The following is a 17,019-nucleotide window of genomic DNA, read 5'->3' as shown; positions in this document are numbered from 1 at the left end:
CTGGAACAACGATGAGAAAAGGTCCAATGTTAAGAGTCAGAAAGTACAACAGCAGCCATTCCACAATGTGAGCTTTACATTTGCAAAGAGGAGACTTTTCTTCTCACCTCCAAATGGTAAAATCTCCTAGGAGACAAAGACTATAATTCAGTTTGTGAACATGAATGTTACAATGAAGTCTGTATTTTCTACCAGATGTGGTCACAAAAAATATTTATAATCACACCATTTTTCTTCTGAGGCAAAGTCAAAATATAATGCCAAAGAAGAGTAAGGGAGACCATTTTTGCTTTGGTAAACTCTTAAGGACAGAGGGCTGTATTAGTTTTCCACCACTGCCAATTATCAAAACTTCGTGGTTTTCAACAACACACATTTATAATATAACAGTTCTGGAGGTCAGAAGTCTGATACAGGTCTCGGAGGGCTAAAATTAAGGTGTTGGCAGAGCTGTGTTCCTTCTGGAAGCTCTAGAGAAGAATCTATTTCCTTGCCCCGTCCAGTGTCTGGGCCATCTACACTCCTTGGCTCCTGACCCTTCCTCCACCTGCAAAGCCAGCAATGATACATTTCTCTGTGCCTTTCTTTCACGGTTATATTTCCCTGAATGCTCACCTTCTTCTCCCCCTCTTTTACTTTTTTTTTTTTTTTGAGATGGAGTCTTGCTCTGTTGCCCAGGCTGGAGTGCAATGGCATGATCTCGGCTCATTGCAATCTCTGCCTCCCAGGTTCAAGTGATTCTCCTGCCTCAGCCTCCCATGTAGCTGGGATTACAGGCGCCCACCACCACGCCCGGCTAATTTTTTTTTTTTTTTTTGTATTTTTAGTAGTGACGAGGTTTTACCATGTAGGCCAGGCTGGTCTCAAACTCCTGACCTCAGGTGATCTCCATCCGTCTTGGCCTCCCAAAGTGCTGGGATTACAGGCGTGAGCCACCGCGCCCAGCCACCCACCTCTTTTACTTTTAAGGACCCCTGTTATTACACTAAGCCCATCGAAATAATCCAGGGTAATCTCTCCCCATCTTGAAGTCCTTCACTGAATCACATCTGCAAATTCTATTTTGCAATATAAGGTAAAATATTCCCAGGTGCCGGTGATATCTCTGGGGAGCCATTATTTTGCCTGCCACAAGAGCAGAGATGGGCTGAAAAGAAGCTTCAAGTATCAGCAAGAAGGCTATGAAAGTTACTATTTGAGGCACAAGCAGTTCCAAAGCACAGCTCCAATCAAACATTTAGCGTACAAGTTTCACAACTATTGACCCTTTTCAACTTAACTCCCACTACATTTACCCCATATTCTCTAAGGATCACTTTAATGCCATCTTTGCTGTGAGGCCTTCCCACTGTCTCAGAGAGAATCAGTGGTTCTATCCTCAGTAAACACGAAGGACTCTGCCCATGCCCTGTTCTAGCACTTCAACACTGCCTTACAGTACCAAAATTTGTCTGTCTCCCTTAGGAGATAGTGAACCACTTGAGAATTAGGACAATCTCATTCAAAATCCTGGGAAGAGGCTAGTAAAGTGCTTAGCACTTCACATTCATTCACTCTGACATCTGTCTATACTTAACCAGCACTCACAATGACAGGCACAACCTCGTCAGGCACAGCATTTCACTTGGGGACATAGAGTTCATTAATAAAGACAACAGAGTCTCTTCAAGTTCTGAAAAGGTTTACCAGTATTTGCTTCAGCAAAGGGCAAGGTATGATCAGCAAAAAGGACCCAGCAGCCACAAAGTTAAAACTCAGTAGCCAATAGACATGCCAAAGATGTATTTAAAGATACAAAAGGCAAAGACACTGCATCTGTCAAAACTCAGCAAATGTACACTTAAGATTTGCACTTTTCATGTTTTGTACATTTCACATCTAAAGAAAAACCTAAACAAATATAGAATTCTAGTTAATACACAGGCATTCTGAAATTTTCAGGGAATATGTACCCATGTCAATTTACTTTGAAAAAAATAAAAAAATACAATGAACTGATGGATAAAAATAGGGACAGACAGGTATTTGTTAAAATTAGGTATAGTGAAATATTAATGGTAGAGTCTAGATGGGAAGGTTTATAAGTATTCACTGTAAACTTCTTATAATTTAGCCGTATGTACAAAATTTTTCACAATAAAATATTTAACAGGAAATATTAGGATCAGGCAGCAAGGAGACATTATGTGGAAAGAGAAAAAAGTAATGTTCTTGGATGTTCATCATAAGACAAAGAGGCACATATACAGACAAAGGTGGCCTATATCATAGTTTCAACCTTGCTTCATAGCCAGAAGAATTGAAAGTCCTGGCTGACATGAGACATGCCAGAAAGAGTACTGCTGATGAAAGAGTCTCTTGTAGGCACAACAGAGATATTAACAATAAGAAATTTCTGTTTCCTTAAAATAATGTTTTGTTTTGTTTTTTTTTTGAGACAGAGTTTCGCTCTTGTTGCTCGTTAACTTATGATGTGTATCTCAAATCTCTGCCCTTGTGACTGGCATATGCTAAGAGCTAAAATTAGCTGGGCGTTGTGGCAGGAGCCTGTAATCCCAGCTACCAGGGAGGCTGAGGCAGGAGAATTGCTTGAACCCTGGAGGCGGAGGTTGTAGTGAGCCAAGATCGCGCCATTGCACTCCAGCCTGGGCAACAAGAGCAAAACTCCATCTCAAAACAAAAACAAAACAAAATTCTCCGATTTTCTTGACAATTGAATATAATCTATAAACAAATCTGTTTTTATTCTTACTCATCCTTTATTCTTCTACATTGCGTAGTAAGGTTTTGAAGTTTTTCTCATATAGTTCACATATATTTCTAGCTAAAATTATTTTATTCCTATTGTGTAGACTTTTTGAAAATAAAAGTATGTGCTAACTTGTTGAGGACAGCAAGTCAACCTATTAGCTTATTATTTCCTTTTCAGTCACTTTACTACAAATTATTGATAGTAATTGAATCTCTTCTCATTTTGGGGACTTAGTTAATTAATAAGGATAATTTTGTAATCTCTTTTCCAGAAGGTAAGCCTCATATCTACTTAAATATTGTCCTAAGTAGAATTTCCAGACGGTGCTTACATAAAATACTGATAAGCACATATTCTCATTTAATTTACGATGTGTATCTCAAATCTCTGCCCTTGTGACTGGCATATGCTAAGAACTAAAGAAATGCATGGTGAGAGAAGTAATGAAAAAACAAATGTAATTTTCAAAAAGAGGCAGGAGTGTGTGCAACTTACCATCCAGGAGGCTTTGGAAGATGGGGAACAATTTTAATAAAACAGAAGAGATTAGTTGTGTCACAAGAGAAAAGTTAATGTGGAGGTGATTTTCAAAGTGGTAGGGAGGAGGTGAGCTATCCAGTTCTCGGAGAGCTAACTGCAGTCATCTCTAACCTAATAATATTTGTTGGCTGGCATTCTGGGTGACATCCTGCCTTCCCTTTTACTTTTTTTTTTTTTAAATTAAGTCTCTTTCTGCAATTAATGTATAGCTAGAATTGAAATTGTTCAACTTCTGCATACACTTTGGGTGGGATCTACGTACCAAATCTTGATGTTAACCTTATCTTTGACACTCATATTATGTGTTAGATGGCCTATATACAATTTTAATTAACAAATCTAGCGTCAAGGGAAAATAAAAATATAGTAAACTTATCATCTGTCTCTGAAAACAAAAAAAGTAGATTAAACAAACACACCTCTAGTTAATCTATTTGATTAAAAAACAAAACAAAATTGAAGATGAGGAAGCTAGGAGCTAGAGACGCAGGATTTGTTTTCAAAAGACCACACACAAATTGGCGTCACTATTTCAATAAATGCTAGAAAGGCCATTGGTAAAATTTTAAACATCTATCCCAGCTGGGGGAAAAATGGAAGTTAGACTAGAAGAAACCTTATTTTGTATTACTCAGAATACCTGGCTCAAACTTACTACCACCGCCGCCCACTCTGCGTCAATCTCCAGGCGCAGCCGTTATTCTCCACAGAACAAGAACGTCCGCCGTGAACGCCTGGGCCGCGCGAGGGAGAGTGACTCAGGCAAGGGGTGACTATCACCGTTAGAATTTTTCATTGACAAAATTACCGTCTACCTAGAAATACGAAGCTAATACACTGCTACATTACTAAAGGGTTCAACACGCGTCTCATTACGATGCAAACACAAAATTCAGCACTTTCGTGTATACCTGCAATAAGCAACTAGAAGGTTCGATGGGAGAAAGCGATCTCGTCACAAAGGCAGCAGCAACGGCAAAACAGAGAACGCGACTCCATTCCCAGCGCAGCGCGAGCAGCGGCGTCAGAGCGGTGTCTGAGGCCGGCCCGGCACTACGGCGCCACCTCCCCGTGGCCTGACATCACGCACGCGCACGCGCCCCGCCCCGCCCCATTAGTCCTGCGCCCGCCCCTGCCGCGCACGCACGCACACGCACCCCTCACACACACCGTGACGCACGCGCCCCAGCCTGGCGTTCAGGCCGCACCCCGCCCCCAGCCCGTCAGCCGCGCGCCCCGGGATCCTAGAATCGGCGTTTCCCCGCCGGCGCCCCAGCCGCCACTCCGTGACGGACACTTCCGTGACGGGCCTTCCGCCGAGAGCGCGCTCGTGACGCACGGACCACGCTCCTTCCGCGGGGCGGCGCACAAGCTCCTGGGAAACGTAGTTCGGCCTTACGTCCCCCTTAGGCTGGACCGCGGGCGCCTGGAGGCGGGCGCCGAGGATGGGTGAGCGTGCAGGGCGGTGGCTTGTTCAACCGGGATGCGTCCCTCGTGGGCTCAGCCTCGCCAGCTGAGTTCTCCTGCGTGCAGGCGTCGCCTCACGGAAGTTTGGGCCTCGGGGAGCCCGCCTGGGAGGCGGCGGTGGGAGAGGCCCTTGAGGGAGGAGGGGCCCCTTACCGGGTGCGAGTGGCGCGCGGGGACCAGGGGCGCGAGGGGCGGAGGGGTCCCGGGCTGGCTGTGTGTGCCACGCAGGGAGCGCCGGGGGACCGGGGGCGCGCGTTTGCCTCCTTTTCTAAGCAACACGGGAGGGCTGAGGGTGCACGCCTCCCTGTCCAGCAGCCTCTTGAATCTCCAAATCTAATAATGGGTTGAATCACAGCCATAGTTTTTTTCACCTATTGCATTATACTCTGGTGTATTCAATTGGCTGTCTCCCTTTGACTTCACTTATGCTCACAAGATTGCATTTTAATCTTTTTGTGTACTCTCCTTGCCCGTTATACTAACAAGATTTTATAAACTTCATAATAATTTGGACAGCACAGTCTCTTCTATTCTGTAAAACAGGTCACCACCCCCCACCGCCCCCCGCCCCGCCTCCAAAAGTTTGGTACAATTTGCATGCAGAACCTTTGGTCTTATTTAGTACGCGTTTAACTTCTGACTCAATTTTTGTTTGTTTTGAGACGGAGTTTCGCTCTTTGTTGCCCAGGCTGAAGTGCAATGGCGCGATCTCGGCTCACGCAAGCTCCGCCTCCCGGATTCAAGTGAATCTCCTGCCTCAGCCTCCGGAGTCGCTGCGATTACAAGCATGAGCCACCACGCCGTGGTTAATTCTGTATTTTTAGTGGAGACGGGGGTTTCTCCGTGTTGGTCAGGCTGGTCTTGAACTCCCGATCTCAGGTGATCTGCCAGCCTCCCAAAGCGCTGGGATTACAAGAGTGAGCCACCGCGCCCGGTCCTGACTCAGTTTTTTAAAAGTCTCATTGATTAGGTATTTTAGTTTGTATTCTGTTTTAGATACCTTTTCCTAGATAATTGTTTTTAATGTAATTTTTCAAATTTATTGGCATAAAATTGCCCATGCTATTTTATCACTGTAAGTAATTTCTGTGGTGATTTTTAAAATCACTACTTTTTAATATTTTAAAATAACTGCTGTAATTGTTATTTTTTTCTTTTTTGAACCTAATTATCTAGGTGTTCTTTTTTTCTTGATTACTCCTATAAGGTATCAGTGTACATTAGTCTTTTCAAAAATGTAGATTTGTTTTTGTTTTTTTTTGTTGTTTTGGTCTTTTTGGGGGGGGTCCTGTTACAGTAAGTTTTGCTCTTAATTTAAAAATTTTTTTTTACTTTGTTGCTGTTTTCTTACCTTTTTTTTTTTTTCGAGACAGAGTTTCACTCTGTCTCCAGGCTGGAGGGCAGTGGCATGATCTTGGCTCACTGTAGCCTCCGCCACCTGGATTCAAGCAATTCTCCTGCTTCACGCCCCATCAAGCCCGGCTGATCCGGCCAATTTTTGTTTTTGTTTTTGAGACAGAGTCTCTCTCTGTCGCCCAGGCTGGAATGCAATGGCAGGATCTCCGCTCACTGCAACTTCCGCATCCCAGGTTCAGCCATTCTCCTGCCTCAGCCTCCGCAATAGCTGGGATCACAGGCGCACGCTGCCATGCCCGGTTAATTTTTTGTATTTTTCAGTAGAGACGGGGTTTCACCGTGTTGCCCAGGCTGGTCTCGAACTCTTGAGCTCAGGCAGTCCGCCCGCTTTGGCCTCCCGAAGTGCTAGGATTACAGGCATGAGCCACCACACCTGGCCATCTGCTTCTTGATTTGACTGGGTAATTAATTTATTTCTATTTGTGCTCCAAGAAATGTGTGTGTACATTTTTAAGAGCTGAATATGTTGAAAGACTCATAATAAAAAAAAAGAAACACCTTAACCCCATCTCTTCCCAGTGGCAACCACTTGAAAATATTTAAGCAATTCTGGCTTCGAACTCCTCTCAGTATTTTTTTATTCACTGATTTCAGACATTATTTTTAAATAAAAACTTTGGCTGCCTTCTTTCCACATCCTTAAATCACAATGTAATTATTTTACAAATATTTCTCCCACAAATTTTGGATAAATATGTTCAGTGTTTTCATTTGATGACTAGTCTGTAGTACTGAACCATAATATGTTTCTTTCTTGTACAAGGTTTACCTTTCTTGTTTATAATGACTGCCTTTTTTATTCATTTACGTAGGTTTTCTTAAATCTATGTAAAATCTCTTTTGGTTCCATTTTCCTCAAGGGCTAATCTGTCATACAGTCTTACCACTTTTCTCCTTTTCTGGACATCCCCCTACAATGTAGATTGATCAGTTACTCTGTAGGCATGCAGCACACTGGCGTACCACTGGGCTTCCCTTTTACCCTCATCAGTTTCCTCATCTCACCTCTGTGTTAGATCTCCTGTTTCCTATAAAGCACTTCTATTCCTGTTTGCTGGATTGTAATCTTACTGCCTTGAAAAAGGGTCCATATGATCTACATATATTAAAGTTGTAGAAATGAATAGAAATTACTTTGTCCTCACATTTGTGTGGTGGTTTCACCTAGTATACAAATCTCAGTGGGAAGTTACTTTCGATTAGAATTTTGAAAGCCAGTGAAGCTGGATAGGAAATGGGGCAGTGTTACCGTTACTGTTGAGAAGTCCTATTTCATACCTGCTAATGTTGCTTTCTGTGTAATCTGTTTATCATCTCTTGGAGCTCTTTGGTATTCAAAGATTTCATGATGATGTGTGTTCTAATATTTAAAGAAATTACTTGCTTTGATGGATAAATTCTTAGATACTGTGTTTTTTAAAGGAATAAGAAGTTTCTGGCTGGGCACTGTGGCTCACGCCTGTAATCCCAGCACTTTGGGAGGCCGAAGTGGGTGGATCATGAAGTCAGGAGTTCAAGACTAGGCTGGCCGAGATGGTGAAACCTCGTCTCTACTACTAAAAATACAAAAATTAGCCAGGCGTGGTGGCCGGCACCTGTAATCCCAGCTACTTGGGAGGTTGAGGCAGAGAATTGCTTAAACCTGGGAGGCGGAGGTTTCAGTGAGCTGAGATTGCGCCTCTGCACTCCAGCTTGAGTGACTCTGTCTCAAAAAAAAAAAAAGTTTTCCCATATTTGTTTCTTCCTCCCTTTTTTTCTTTCTGGAACTCTGAGTAATCTGGGGTTGGACCTTAAAATTGCTCATATAGTTGTCTTTTTTTCACTTACTCTTGTTCTTTTAGATCAGCTTTATTCATTTATTTATTGAGACAGAGTCTCACTGTGTTGTGCAGGCTGGAGTGCAGTGGCACATCTTGGCTCACTGCAGCCTCTACCTCTTGGGTTCAAGCAGTTCTCCTGCTTCAGCCTCCCGAGTAGCTGGGATTACAGGTGTGCACCAACACATCCAGCTTTTTTTGTTGCTGTATTTTTAGCTGGGACAGAGTTTCACTATGTTGGCCAGGCTGGTCTTAGACTTCTGACCTCAAGTGATTCGCACACCTCGGCTCCCAAAGTGCTGGGATTACAGGAGTGAGCCACTGTGTTCAGCCAAGATCAGCTTTCTAGAAAAGTTCCTTAAGTTTATTTTTTTTCTTTTTTTTTTGTTTGAGACGGAGTCTCGCTTTGTTGCCCAGGCTGGAGTGCAGCGGCGCAATCTCGGCTCACTGCAAGCTCCACCTCCTGGGTTCATGCCATTCTGCCTCACACTCCCGCTTAGCTGGGACTACAGGCGCCTGCCACCACGCCTGGCTAATTTTTTATATTTTTAGTAGAGACGGGCTTTCACAGTAGCCAGTATGGTCTCAATCTCCTGACCTCGTGATCCGCCTGCCTTGGCCTCCCAAAGTACTGTGATTACAGGCATGAGCCACTACGCCCAGCCCTAAGTTTATCTTTTAACCCTTGTACCTTTTGGGGGAGTTTTTACATTATAATTTTTAATTTCCTGGGAAATTACAAAAAAATCCATAGAGTTCTATTCTTATTTCATAGAGGAAATATCTCTGATTATTTTTCAAATTACGAAATTTTCAAACACATATACAAGTATAATAGTATAGTGTACCAATCATCCTATTTTGTTGTTTCCTGATGAGAAGACACACATATTTAGCATTAGCCAGCTGGACTCAGTTTAGATTATTCAATTTTGTTGGCAACATCCAGAGCATGGTAACCAGGAGCCAGTCAAACATATGCCTTCTTCTTTCCATCAGGCTTGATCAAGGTGTTGGCCTTGGCCACATCAGTGTCATAGAGCTTCTTCACAAGCCTGTGAGGAAGGCTTGTTGTTGGCTTTAAGATCCACAATGAGCACAAGTGTGTTACATTCTATCTTCTTCATGGCAGACACTCAGTAGGAATTTGATGATAGCACGGTGGTCAATCTTGTTTCTCCTGAGGGTGCTCTTCTGAAGATACGTGGGCTGCCTCCAGAGTCTCAGTTCTTGGGCTGCTAGAAGGTGAGTGACATGTGGATCTTCTTTTTTTTTTGTTGCTGTGGATGCCTTTCACCACTGCCTTTTTGGCCTTCAAAGCCTTTGCTTTGGTTTTAGCCTTAGGAGAGGCAGGAGTTTCCTTCTTCGCCATCAGCACCATCTTGTGAAGAAGGCCCCATTGTTCTATTTTGAAGCAAATCTTGGACATTATATATTATTTGTAAATAGCTCAAAATGTATCTCTGAATGATAATTACTTCTTCTTAAGTAGGATATTCTCACACCTGCAAAATTTGTAATTCCTTTATATCAAATTTATAGGCAAAAGCCAGGGAGTGGGGTGGGGAGGGTATGCCTGTAGTCCCAGCCATTCCGGAGGCTAAGAGGCTAAGGTGGAGGATCACTTAAGCCAGGATTTCAAGGTTAGCCTGGCCAATATAGTGAGACTCTGTCTCTAAAAAATAAGTAAATAATAAATATATAGGCAGTGTTCAGATTTTTCTGTTTTCTCATGAATTTTTAAAATTTATTTCTTTGACTCATGGTCCAGATAACGTTTATACAATTTGAAGTCTTTATGGTTTTTCCATAGAAAAATTATGTCTCCATGTTGTTTTAATTCCAGTTTCTCTTGCTGTCTGCTCTTTTGAATATGCTGTTGTTGCTTTGAAGTTTGTTGTTTTCTGTTTCTTACATTGTTTCCTCTGAATTCCTCCTTTGCTTTTGTTTTATTCCTCCACCCCACTGCTTTCTTCTGAGTTCAGCTTACATCCTTTTAGTAGTTCCTTCAGGAACTATCTTGAGTGGTAAACACACACACCCACATAGATGCCTTTTATATTGCTCTCAGTCTTTAGCATACAATTGAATTCTAGGTTGTTGTTGTTTTCCTTTAGTACTTTGAAGATACTATTGTATTGCCTTCTTGGCCTCTATCTTTGCAACTGAGAATTCTGTAGTCAGTATAATGGATATTCCCTTGTATATAATTAGCCTTTTTTCTTCAGTAACTTTAAAGTTTTACACATTATTCTTGATATTGTAGTTTACCTTCAGTGTAGCTGGTAGCTGGTATATTTTTAAAATGTATTCTACATGGCACATGGTATACAGGCTTTCAGATCAAGGACTTATGTATCCTTCTTTCAGCTTGGAGTAAAAACAATCATTATATCTCACATTGCTTCTTTTCTATTTCCTTTTTTTTCCCTCTTCTGGAATTCCTGTTCAACACATATGCACATCTTTAATCCATCTGGAATTTGTGAATGTGAAGGGTGTGTTTTTTTCCAAACAGAAAGCCATTTGTCTTGATATCGTTTATTAAATAGTTCATCCTTCCCCCCACCGATTTAAAGTGACACCTTTGTTATGTACTAAATGTCTAGCTACACATGAATCTGTTTCTGAAGATACTGTTTTGTTTTCTATTATTGCCCTAATATCATTGTTTTACTTACTAGAGATTTATTATGTATTTTGAAATGTAATAGGGTAAGGCATTTTAAAGTATTTGCCTTTTTTATATATCTTTAATTTTCTATAGAACTTTAAAAACTACATTTCAGGAAATCCCTGTTAAATACATACATTAATCAAAATCCTACGGTGATTCACCTAGTGAATCTCAACATTTATTCAAATTTTTTTTCCTGTTGTTTAGTAAAGTTGTTTAGTGTTTGTAATTAGTCCTATAACTAGAAAAGAAATAAAACTATGAGGAATGAAGGGTTAAACCTGCAATACAATTCTTAACATCTTTTACTACAGGGCAAACATATTTTCTTTCTTGAAGAGGAAGCCTAACTTTCTTTGTTGTTATTGTTGTTGTTGTTTGTGTGTGTTTTTGTTTTTGTTTTCGTTTTCAAGCAGAGGATTTCACCCTGTTGCCCAGGCTGGAGTGTGGTAGCATGAACATGGTTTACTGCAGTCTCGACCTCCTGGACTCAAGTGATCCTCCCACCTCAGCCTCCTGAGTAGCTGTGGCTTCAGGCACATGCCACCATGGTTGGCTAATATTTAAATTTTTTGTAGAGACCTAGAGTCCCACCATGTTACCCAGTCTGGTCTCAAATCCCAGGACTCAAGCAATCATCTGTGGTGGCCTCCCAAAGTGCTGGGATTACAGGCATTAGCCCCTGTACCAAACCCAGAAGCCTGACGATTTCCTTTTCCTTCTTGAAAGAAGGGTGTGGGTATGGAAGAAATACCCCCATGTACAAAACCTTAATTATCATAGGTTCATTTGGTTTACTCAAATTGTTGAGTTCTGCCATGGACTGAGGACTCTTCTAGGTACTAGGAATACAGTAAACAAATCAGATAAAATCTATTTCTAAATGAGTTTCCCTAAAGTGACAGACCTATATACACTTCTGGTTTAGGGACAAAGAATCTACCTGTCAAAGATCTTTGTGTAAATAAAAATGTCAATTCTATAAAACTGTCCATTAAAACTGAGTTCTATTGATGTACAGTATTGACAGAGAAGACTTGCATTTGATGGTTAACTACCTAGTCTTCAAAAAGTGAGAACTTTAAAAATATTAGTGTAATAAATTGTTTCGTGCTTTGTCGTGATTCTTGAAGTCCCCAAGCATGTATCTTTTGTATTTACACTATATGTTATTTTGTTATTTATATTAAATTCATTATAAAAATTATCCAGGAGAGTACAGTATCTAATATTAATAGTTAGTGCCTCACTCCAAACTTGGGAATGCAGTTCATGGTTCTTCCTTTGTCACTTGACCCCATTCAAGTGTTAGATAGAATAAACTATCATAGATGACAATATGGACTTTAGGGAGGGAGGTTAAACTGGAAGTAATCAAATGAACATCTGTTTCTTTTAAGTTCCAGGGTATATGCACAGGATGTGCAGGTTTGTTACATAGGTAACATATGCTGTACCTATCAACCCATCACCTAAGTATTAAGCCCGGCATGCATTAGCTCTTTTTCCTAATGCTCTCCTTGCTGCCCTCCCCCGACAGGTCCCAGTGTGTGTTCCCCACTCTGTGTCCATATGTTCTCATTGAAATGAACATGTGTTTCAAAGTCACATATACACCTTTAACTTCAATAAAATTCCTTGGTAGGGTAGCAGCCAAATTGTCAGTCCTGTAAGGTTATTCTTGTAAACAAGTTACAGAAGAAATTTATATATAACAGGTGTGTTTCACAGGGAAATGATTTTTCTGTCCCAAAAAGTTAACTTAAAAAAGTAGCAAGTGGCCAGGCGCGGTGGCTCAAGCCTGTAATCCCAGCACTTTGGGAGGCCGAGACGGGCGGATCACGAGGTCAGGAGATCGAGACCATCCTGACTAACACGGTGAAACCCCGTCTCTACTAAAAAATACAAAAAACTAGCCGGGCGAGGTGGTGGGCGCCTGTAGTCCCAGCTACTCGGGAGGCTGAGGCAGGAGAATGGTGGGAACCCGGGAGGCGGAGCTTGCAGTGAGCCGAGATCGCGCCACTGCACTCCAGCCTGGGGGCAGAGCGAGACTCTGTCTCAAAAAAAAAAAAAAAAAAAAAAAAAAGTAGCAAGTAGTACATTAAATTTAATTTGACAGCCATGTGTTTTTACTGGTTGGTTCTCTTCAGTTTTAATTTTTTAAAATAACTCATGCCCCATCCACCCAGAGCTCAAAGTGGTCTGAAGGAGAAGCCAGTACAAAGAATCAGGATGGTATTTCTTGAAGTGGGTAAGGATCATTATATTGCATGTCGGTACAAATCCCAGTAAAGATTTTAAGCTCATTAGACCTTGCTGGGTTGTAATGGGGAGGGTCTACAATTTTGTATTCACCTTTCCCCCAAATGGGTCCCTGTTTCCAGCTCTCTTACCTGAACCTGCTTCTTTGGCTACAGGGAGGACTTTGGGTGAAATGCATCCCTCCTGTGACTGGACTGGAGAAACAAGAACAGAAGCATCCTGATCTCTCCACTCTACTCTGCAGGCTTATGTACTCATAAAAATGGCAGTTATGGACCTATCTTCCACATGGGCTTTCACTAAACAGGACTGCCCATTTCCATCTGAGAAATGCTGAAGAGGAAAGGATGATTACTATATTTCTGACAACCTGGTTACAGGAACCAATGACTTTCAAAGATGTAGCTGTGGAGTTCACTCAGGACGAGTGGATGATGCTGGATTCTGCTCAAAGAAGTCTGTACAGAGATGTGATGTTGGAAAACTATAGAAATCTCACCTCCGTGGAATATCAATTGTGCAAGCTTACTGTGATCTCCCCATTGGATCAAGAAGAGATAAGGAATATGAAAAAGAGAATTCCCCAAGGCATCTGTCCAGACCAGAAGATTCTACCTAAAACCACAGAATCAACTGTGCAGAAAATTTTAGGGGAGGAGCCATCCAGTGCAGTGAAAATGATAAAATTCACAATGCATAATTGGTCCTCCACATTAAAAGAAGACTGGGAATTCCATAAGATCAGAAAACAGTGTAAGATTCCAGGGGAACATTGGAGGCAAGTGACATATGCCCCAAAGAAAACAGTATCTCAGAAGCTATTCTGTGACGATCATGAATTAGAGGAAACCTCTAAACTTAGATCAAAACTTATTTTTTCACAGAGCATTTTCACCAGTAAACATTGCCAAAAATGTTACTCAGAGATTGGATGTTTGAAACACAATTCAATCATAAACAATTATGTGCAAAACTCTGTAAGTGAGAAGCTCTATGAAAGTCATGAATGTGATACAACTCTGTGGCATCTTCAGAGAAATCAAACAGTACAAAAACAGTACACATATTCTAAACATGGAATGCACTTCACACATAATATGTTTCACATACCTAACAATTTGCATATGGCACAGAATTCCTGTGAATGTAATAAAAATGAAACCCTGTGTCATCAATCATCCCTTAAGAAACAAGGACAAACTCATACTGAAAAGAAACATGAATGTAATCAATGTGGAAAAGCCTTCAAAAGGATTTCTAATCTTGCTTTACACAAGAAAAGTCACATGGGTGAGAAACAATATGAATGTAAAGAATGTGGTAAAGTGTTCAATGATTCCTCAACCTTAAGGAGACATATAAGAACTCACACTGGAGAGAAACCCTATGAATGTAATCAGTGTGGAAAAGCTTTCAGTCAAAAAACATCCCTTAAGGCTCACATGAGAACTCACACTGGAGAGAAACCTTATGAATGTAATCAGTGTGGAAAATCCTTTGGCACAAGCTCTTACCTTATAGTGCACAAGAGAATACACACTGGAGAAAAACTCTATGAATGCGGTGAGTGTGGAAAAGCCTTCAACACGAGCTCTCACCTTAAAGTTCATAAGAAAATTCACACCGGAGAGAATCTTTATGAATGCAGTGACTGTGGGAAAGTTTTCAGTGGGCTCTCATCCCTTAGAATGCATGTAAGAACTCACACTGGAGAGAAACCCTATGAATGTAAGGAATGTAGGAAAGCCTTCAGTGTTTCCTCTTCCCTTAGGAGGCATGTGAGAATTCACACTGGAGAGAAACCCTATGAATGCATTCAATGTGGAAAAGCCTTCAGTCAGAGCTCTTCACTTATTATACACAAGAGAATTCATACTGAGAGAGAAACTGTGTAAGTGTTAACGAATGTAGAATTGCTGTTTTCATTGTCTTAAGGTGGATTGCAAGCTCCTTGTCTCAGTCTTTGTTCTCTAAAATAACCATTTAAGGTTATAAATGGCTCTTTCGTAATACAACATTTTGTTCTATAAATACTAATTACAACTGTTTTTGATCCATGGCTGTTTGGAATTAGGTATTTTTAATATGTGAGGTATGTATATTTTCAGTTATCTTTTTATTGTTGGTTCCTGGGTTAATTCCATTGTGTTCAAAGAATCCGGACTATATTTTACTGCTTTGTTGGTGTTTTTATGAAAGTTGTTTTCTGGCCCAGTGAGGCTGCTGTTGCTAGCAGCCAACCAAACATTGAGCTCATCTTTCCTTACTAATGAATTCCATCTGGCCAAGAACAATAAGGTATGTGGTTATAGAACTCTTTGACTTCTTGTAGCTAAGGGTAGCCATATCATTCATTCCTGCTGATTAAAAAATAGACATATCACTGAGAACAAAACTATCTGTCTTGTCCTCTACATTTGCACTTCATCTTTGTCCCTGACTTGGCCGTTCCTGGAGCTGCTGAAAGAGCTATCTTGTGACATGAAAATGACAACTGTGGCCAAGGGATGAAATAGAAGAAAGAGATCCCTGTTCCTCAAAGAAATCTTTAGATAGTTGTAGCAGCCCTGCACTGCTTGTATTTGGACATGTTTCTCTGTGAGAAAAATAAAGTTTTTTGTTTGTTCGTTTGTTTGTTTGAGATGGAGTCTCACTCTGTTTCCCAGGCTGGAGTGCAGTGGCACAATCTCAGCTCACTGCAGCCCCCACCTCCCAGATTCAAGTGATTCTCCTGCCTCAGCCTCCTGAGTACCTGGGATTACAGGTGCCCACCACCACGCCTGGCTAATTTTAGCATTTTTAATAGAGACGGGGTTTAACCATGTTGGCCAGGATGGTCTCAAACTGCTGACCTCAGGTGTTCCACCCACCTCAGCCTCCCAAAGTGTTAGCATTACAGGCATGAGCCACCTTGCCAGGCTGAGAAAAATATGTTAGTTGATTTTTTTTTTTTAAGTTTTTCAGACAGAGTCTCTGTCTCTCAGGCTAGAGTGCAGTGGTGTGGTCATGGCTCATTGCAGCCTCGACCTCCTGGGCTCAGGTGATCCACCACAGTCTCCTCAGTAGTTGGGATCACAAATGCATGCCACCATGCCTGGCTAATTTTAAAAATATATATTTTGTAGAGACAGGCTCTTCCTACATTGCTCAGGCTGTTCTTAAACTCCTGGGCTGAAGCAGTCCTCCTGCCTTTGCCTCCCAAAGTACTAGGATTACAGGCATGAGTCACCATGCCTGGCTTTTACTGATATTTTTTTAAAGCACTACATAAATACAGTCAACGCAGTCACGATATTGTAGAAAAACAGGTATATAGAGTTAAGTGTTTTATGTTGGATGTACACATTTGAAGAGGAACATATAAAAAAAATATGGAAAAGGAATGTTGACAGAACTTTTATGCTTAAGCAGCAGATGAAGATAGAGCCAAGATCACTGAAAGCAAGTGTTTAGAGCAGCAAAAAGAGTATCCCAACATTTCAGTGTTGGAACTACAGAAAGTTTTCAGATCGAGGGGAAGTTACAAATTTTAAATGCTAAATAAAGCATGAGATTTTGTTGCTTGGTCTTGCAGATACCAGATTAGTTCTAACAAAATACAGGAGTGGCATACGGTGGAAGAAAGAAGGCAGTGGCTGCTGTTGTAGCTATTCATGTTAGCTTCAGGATGGTGAGACATCCAGATGAAGAGGTTGGTATGCAATTCTAGAACTGAGGAGGTGTCTAGATAGAGATACAAATTTTAGTGACATCGGTAAAGAGACTATAACAAGTTTTGTGAAGGTGAATAAGAATGAAAAGAGGCCGGGCGCGGTGGCTCAAGCCTGTAATCCCAGCACTTTGGGAGGCCGAGACGGGCGGATCACGAGGTCGGGAGATCGAGACCATCCTGGCTAACATGGTGAAACCCCGTCTCTACTAAAAAATACAAAAAACTAGCCGGGCGAGGTGGCGGGCGCCTGTAGTCCCAGCTACTGGGGAGGCTGAGGCAGGAGAATGGCGTAAACCCGGGAGGCGGAGCTTGCAGTGAGCTGAGATCCGGCCACTGCACTCCAGCCTGGGTGACAGAGCGAGACTCCGTCTCAAAA

At 41.6% G+C, this 17,019-nt stretch overlaps 2 protein-coding genes across 3 annotated transcripts in view; one reads left to right on the top strand and one right to left on the bottom strand.

The window, feature by feature from the left end:
- The window catches only part of ZNF10 (zinc finger protein 10), a 32,406-nt gene extending 28,041 nt beyond the window's left edge, over positions 1-4,365 (bottom strand). The window contains exon 1 of one of the 2 annotated variants that reach the window (XM_050747777.1): positions 4,204-4,365. The gene's annotated coding sequence lies outside the window, so the exon portion shown is untranslated. Of the gene's footprint in view, positions 1-3,932 lie in introns of both variants that reach the window. The other variant, XM_050747778.1, reaches the window with a different exon arrangement.
- A 248-nt stretch (positions 4,366-4,613) lies between these two features.
- Positions 4,614-16,498, top strand: ZNF891 (zinc finger protein 891). Its single transcript, XM_050747781.1, is given in 5 exon segments — positions 4,614-4,741; positions 5,448-5,729; positions 6,437-6,576; positions 13,087-13,240; positions 13,242-16,498. Coding segments are annotated over 2 exon segments (1,632 nt in total). The 5' UTR covers positions 4,614-4,741; positions 5,448-5,729; positions 6,437-6,576; positions 13,087-13,193; the 3' UTR covers positions 14,827-16,498.
- Positions 16,499-17,019: the final 521 nt, after the last annotated feature.

This window comes from Macaca thibetana, chromosome 11 (genome assembly GCF_024542745.1).
Source record: "Macaca thibetana thibetana isolate TM-01 chromosome 11, ASM2454274v1, whole genome shotgun sequence".
Taxonomy (NCBI): Eukaryota; Metazoa; Chordata; class Mammalia; order Primates; family Cercopithecidae; genus Macaca; species Macaca thibetana.
Note: the sequence above shows the minus strand (reverse complement) of the source record. Positions and strands in the feature narration are given on the sequence as shown.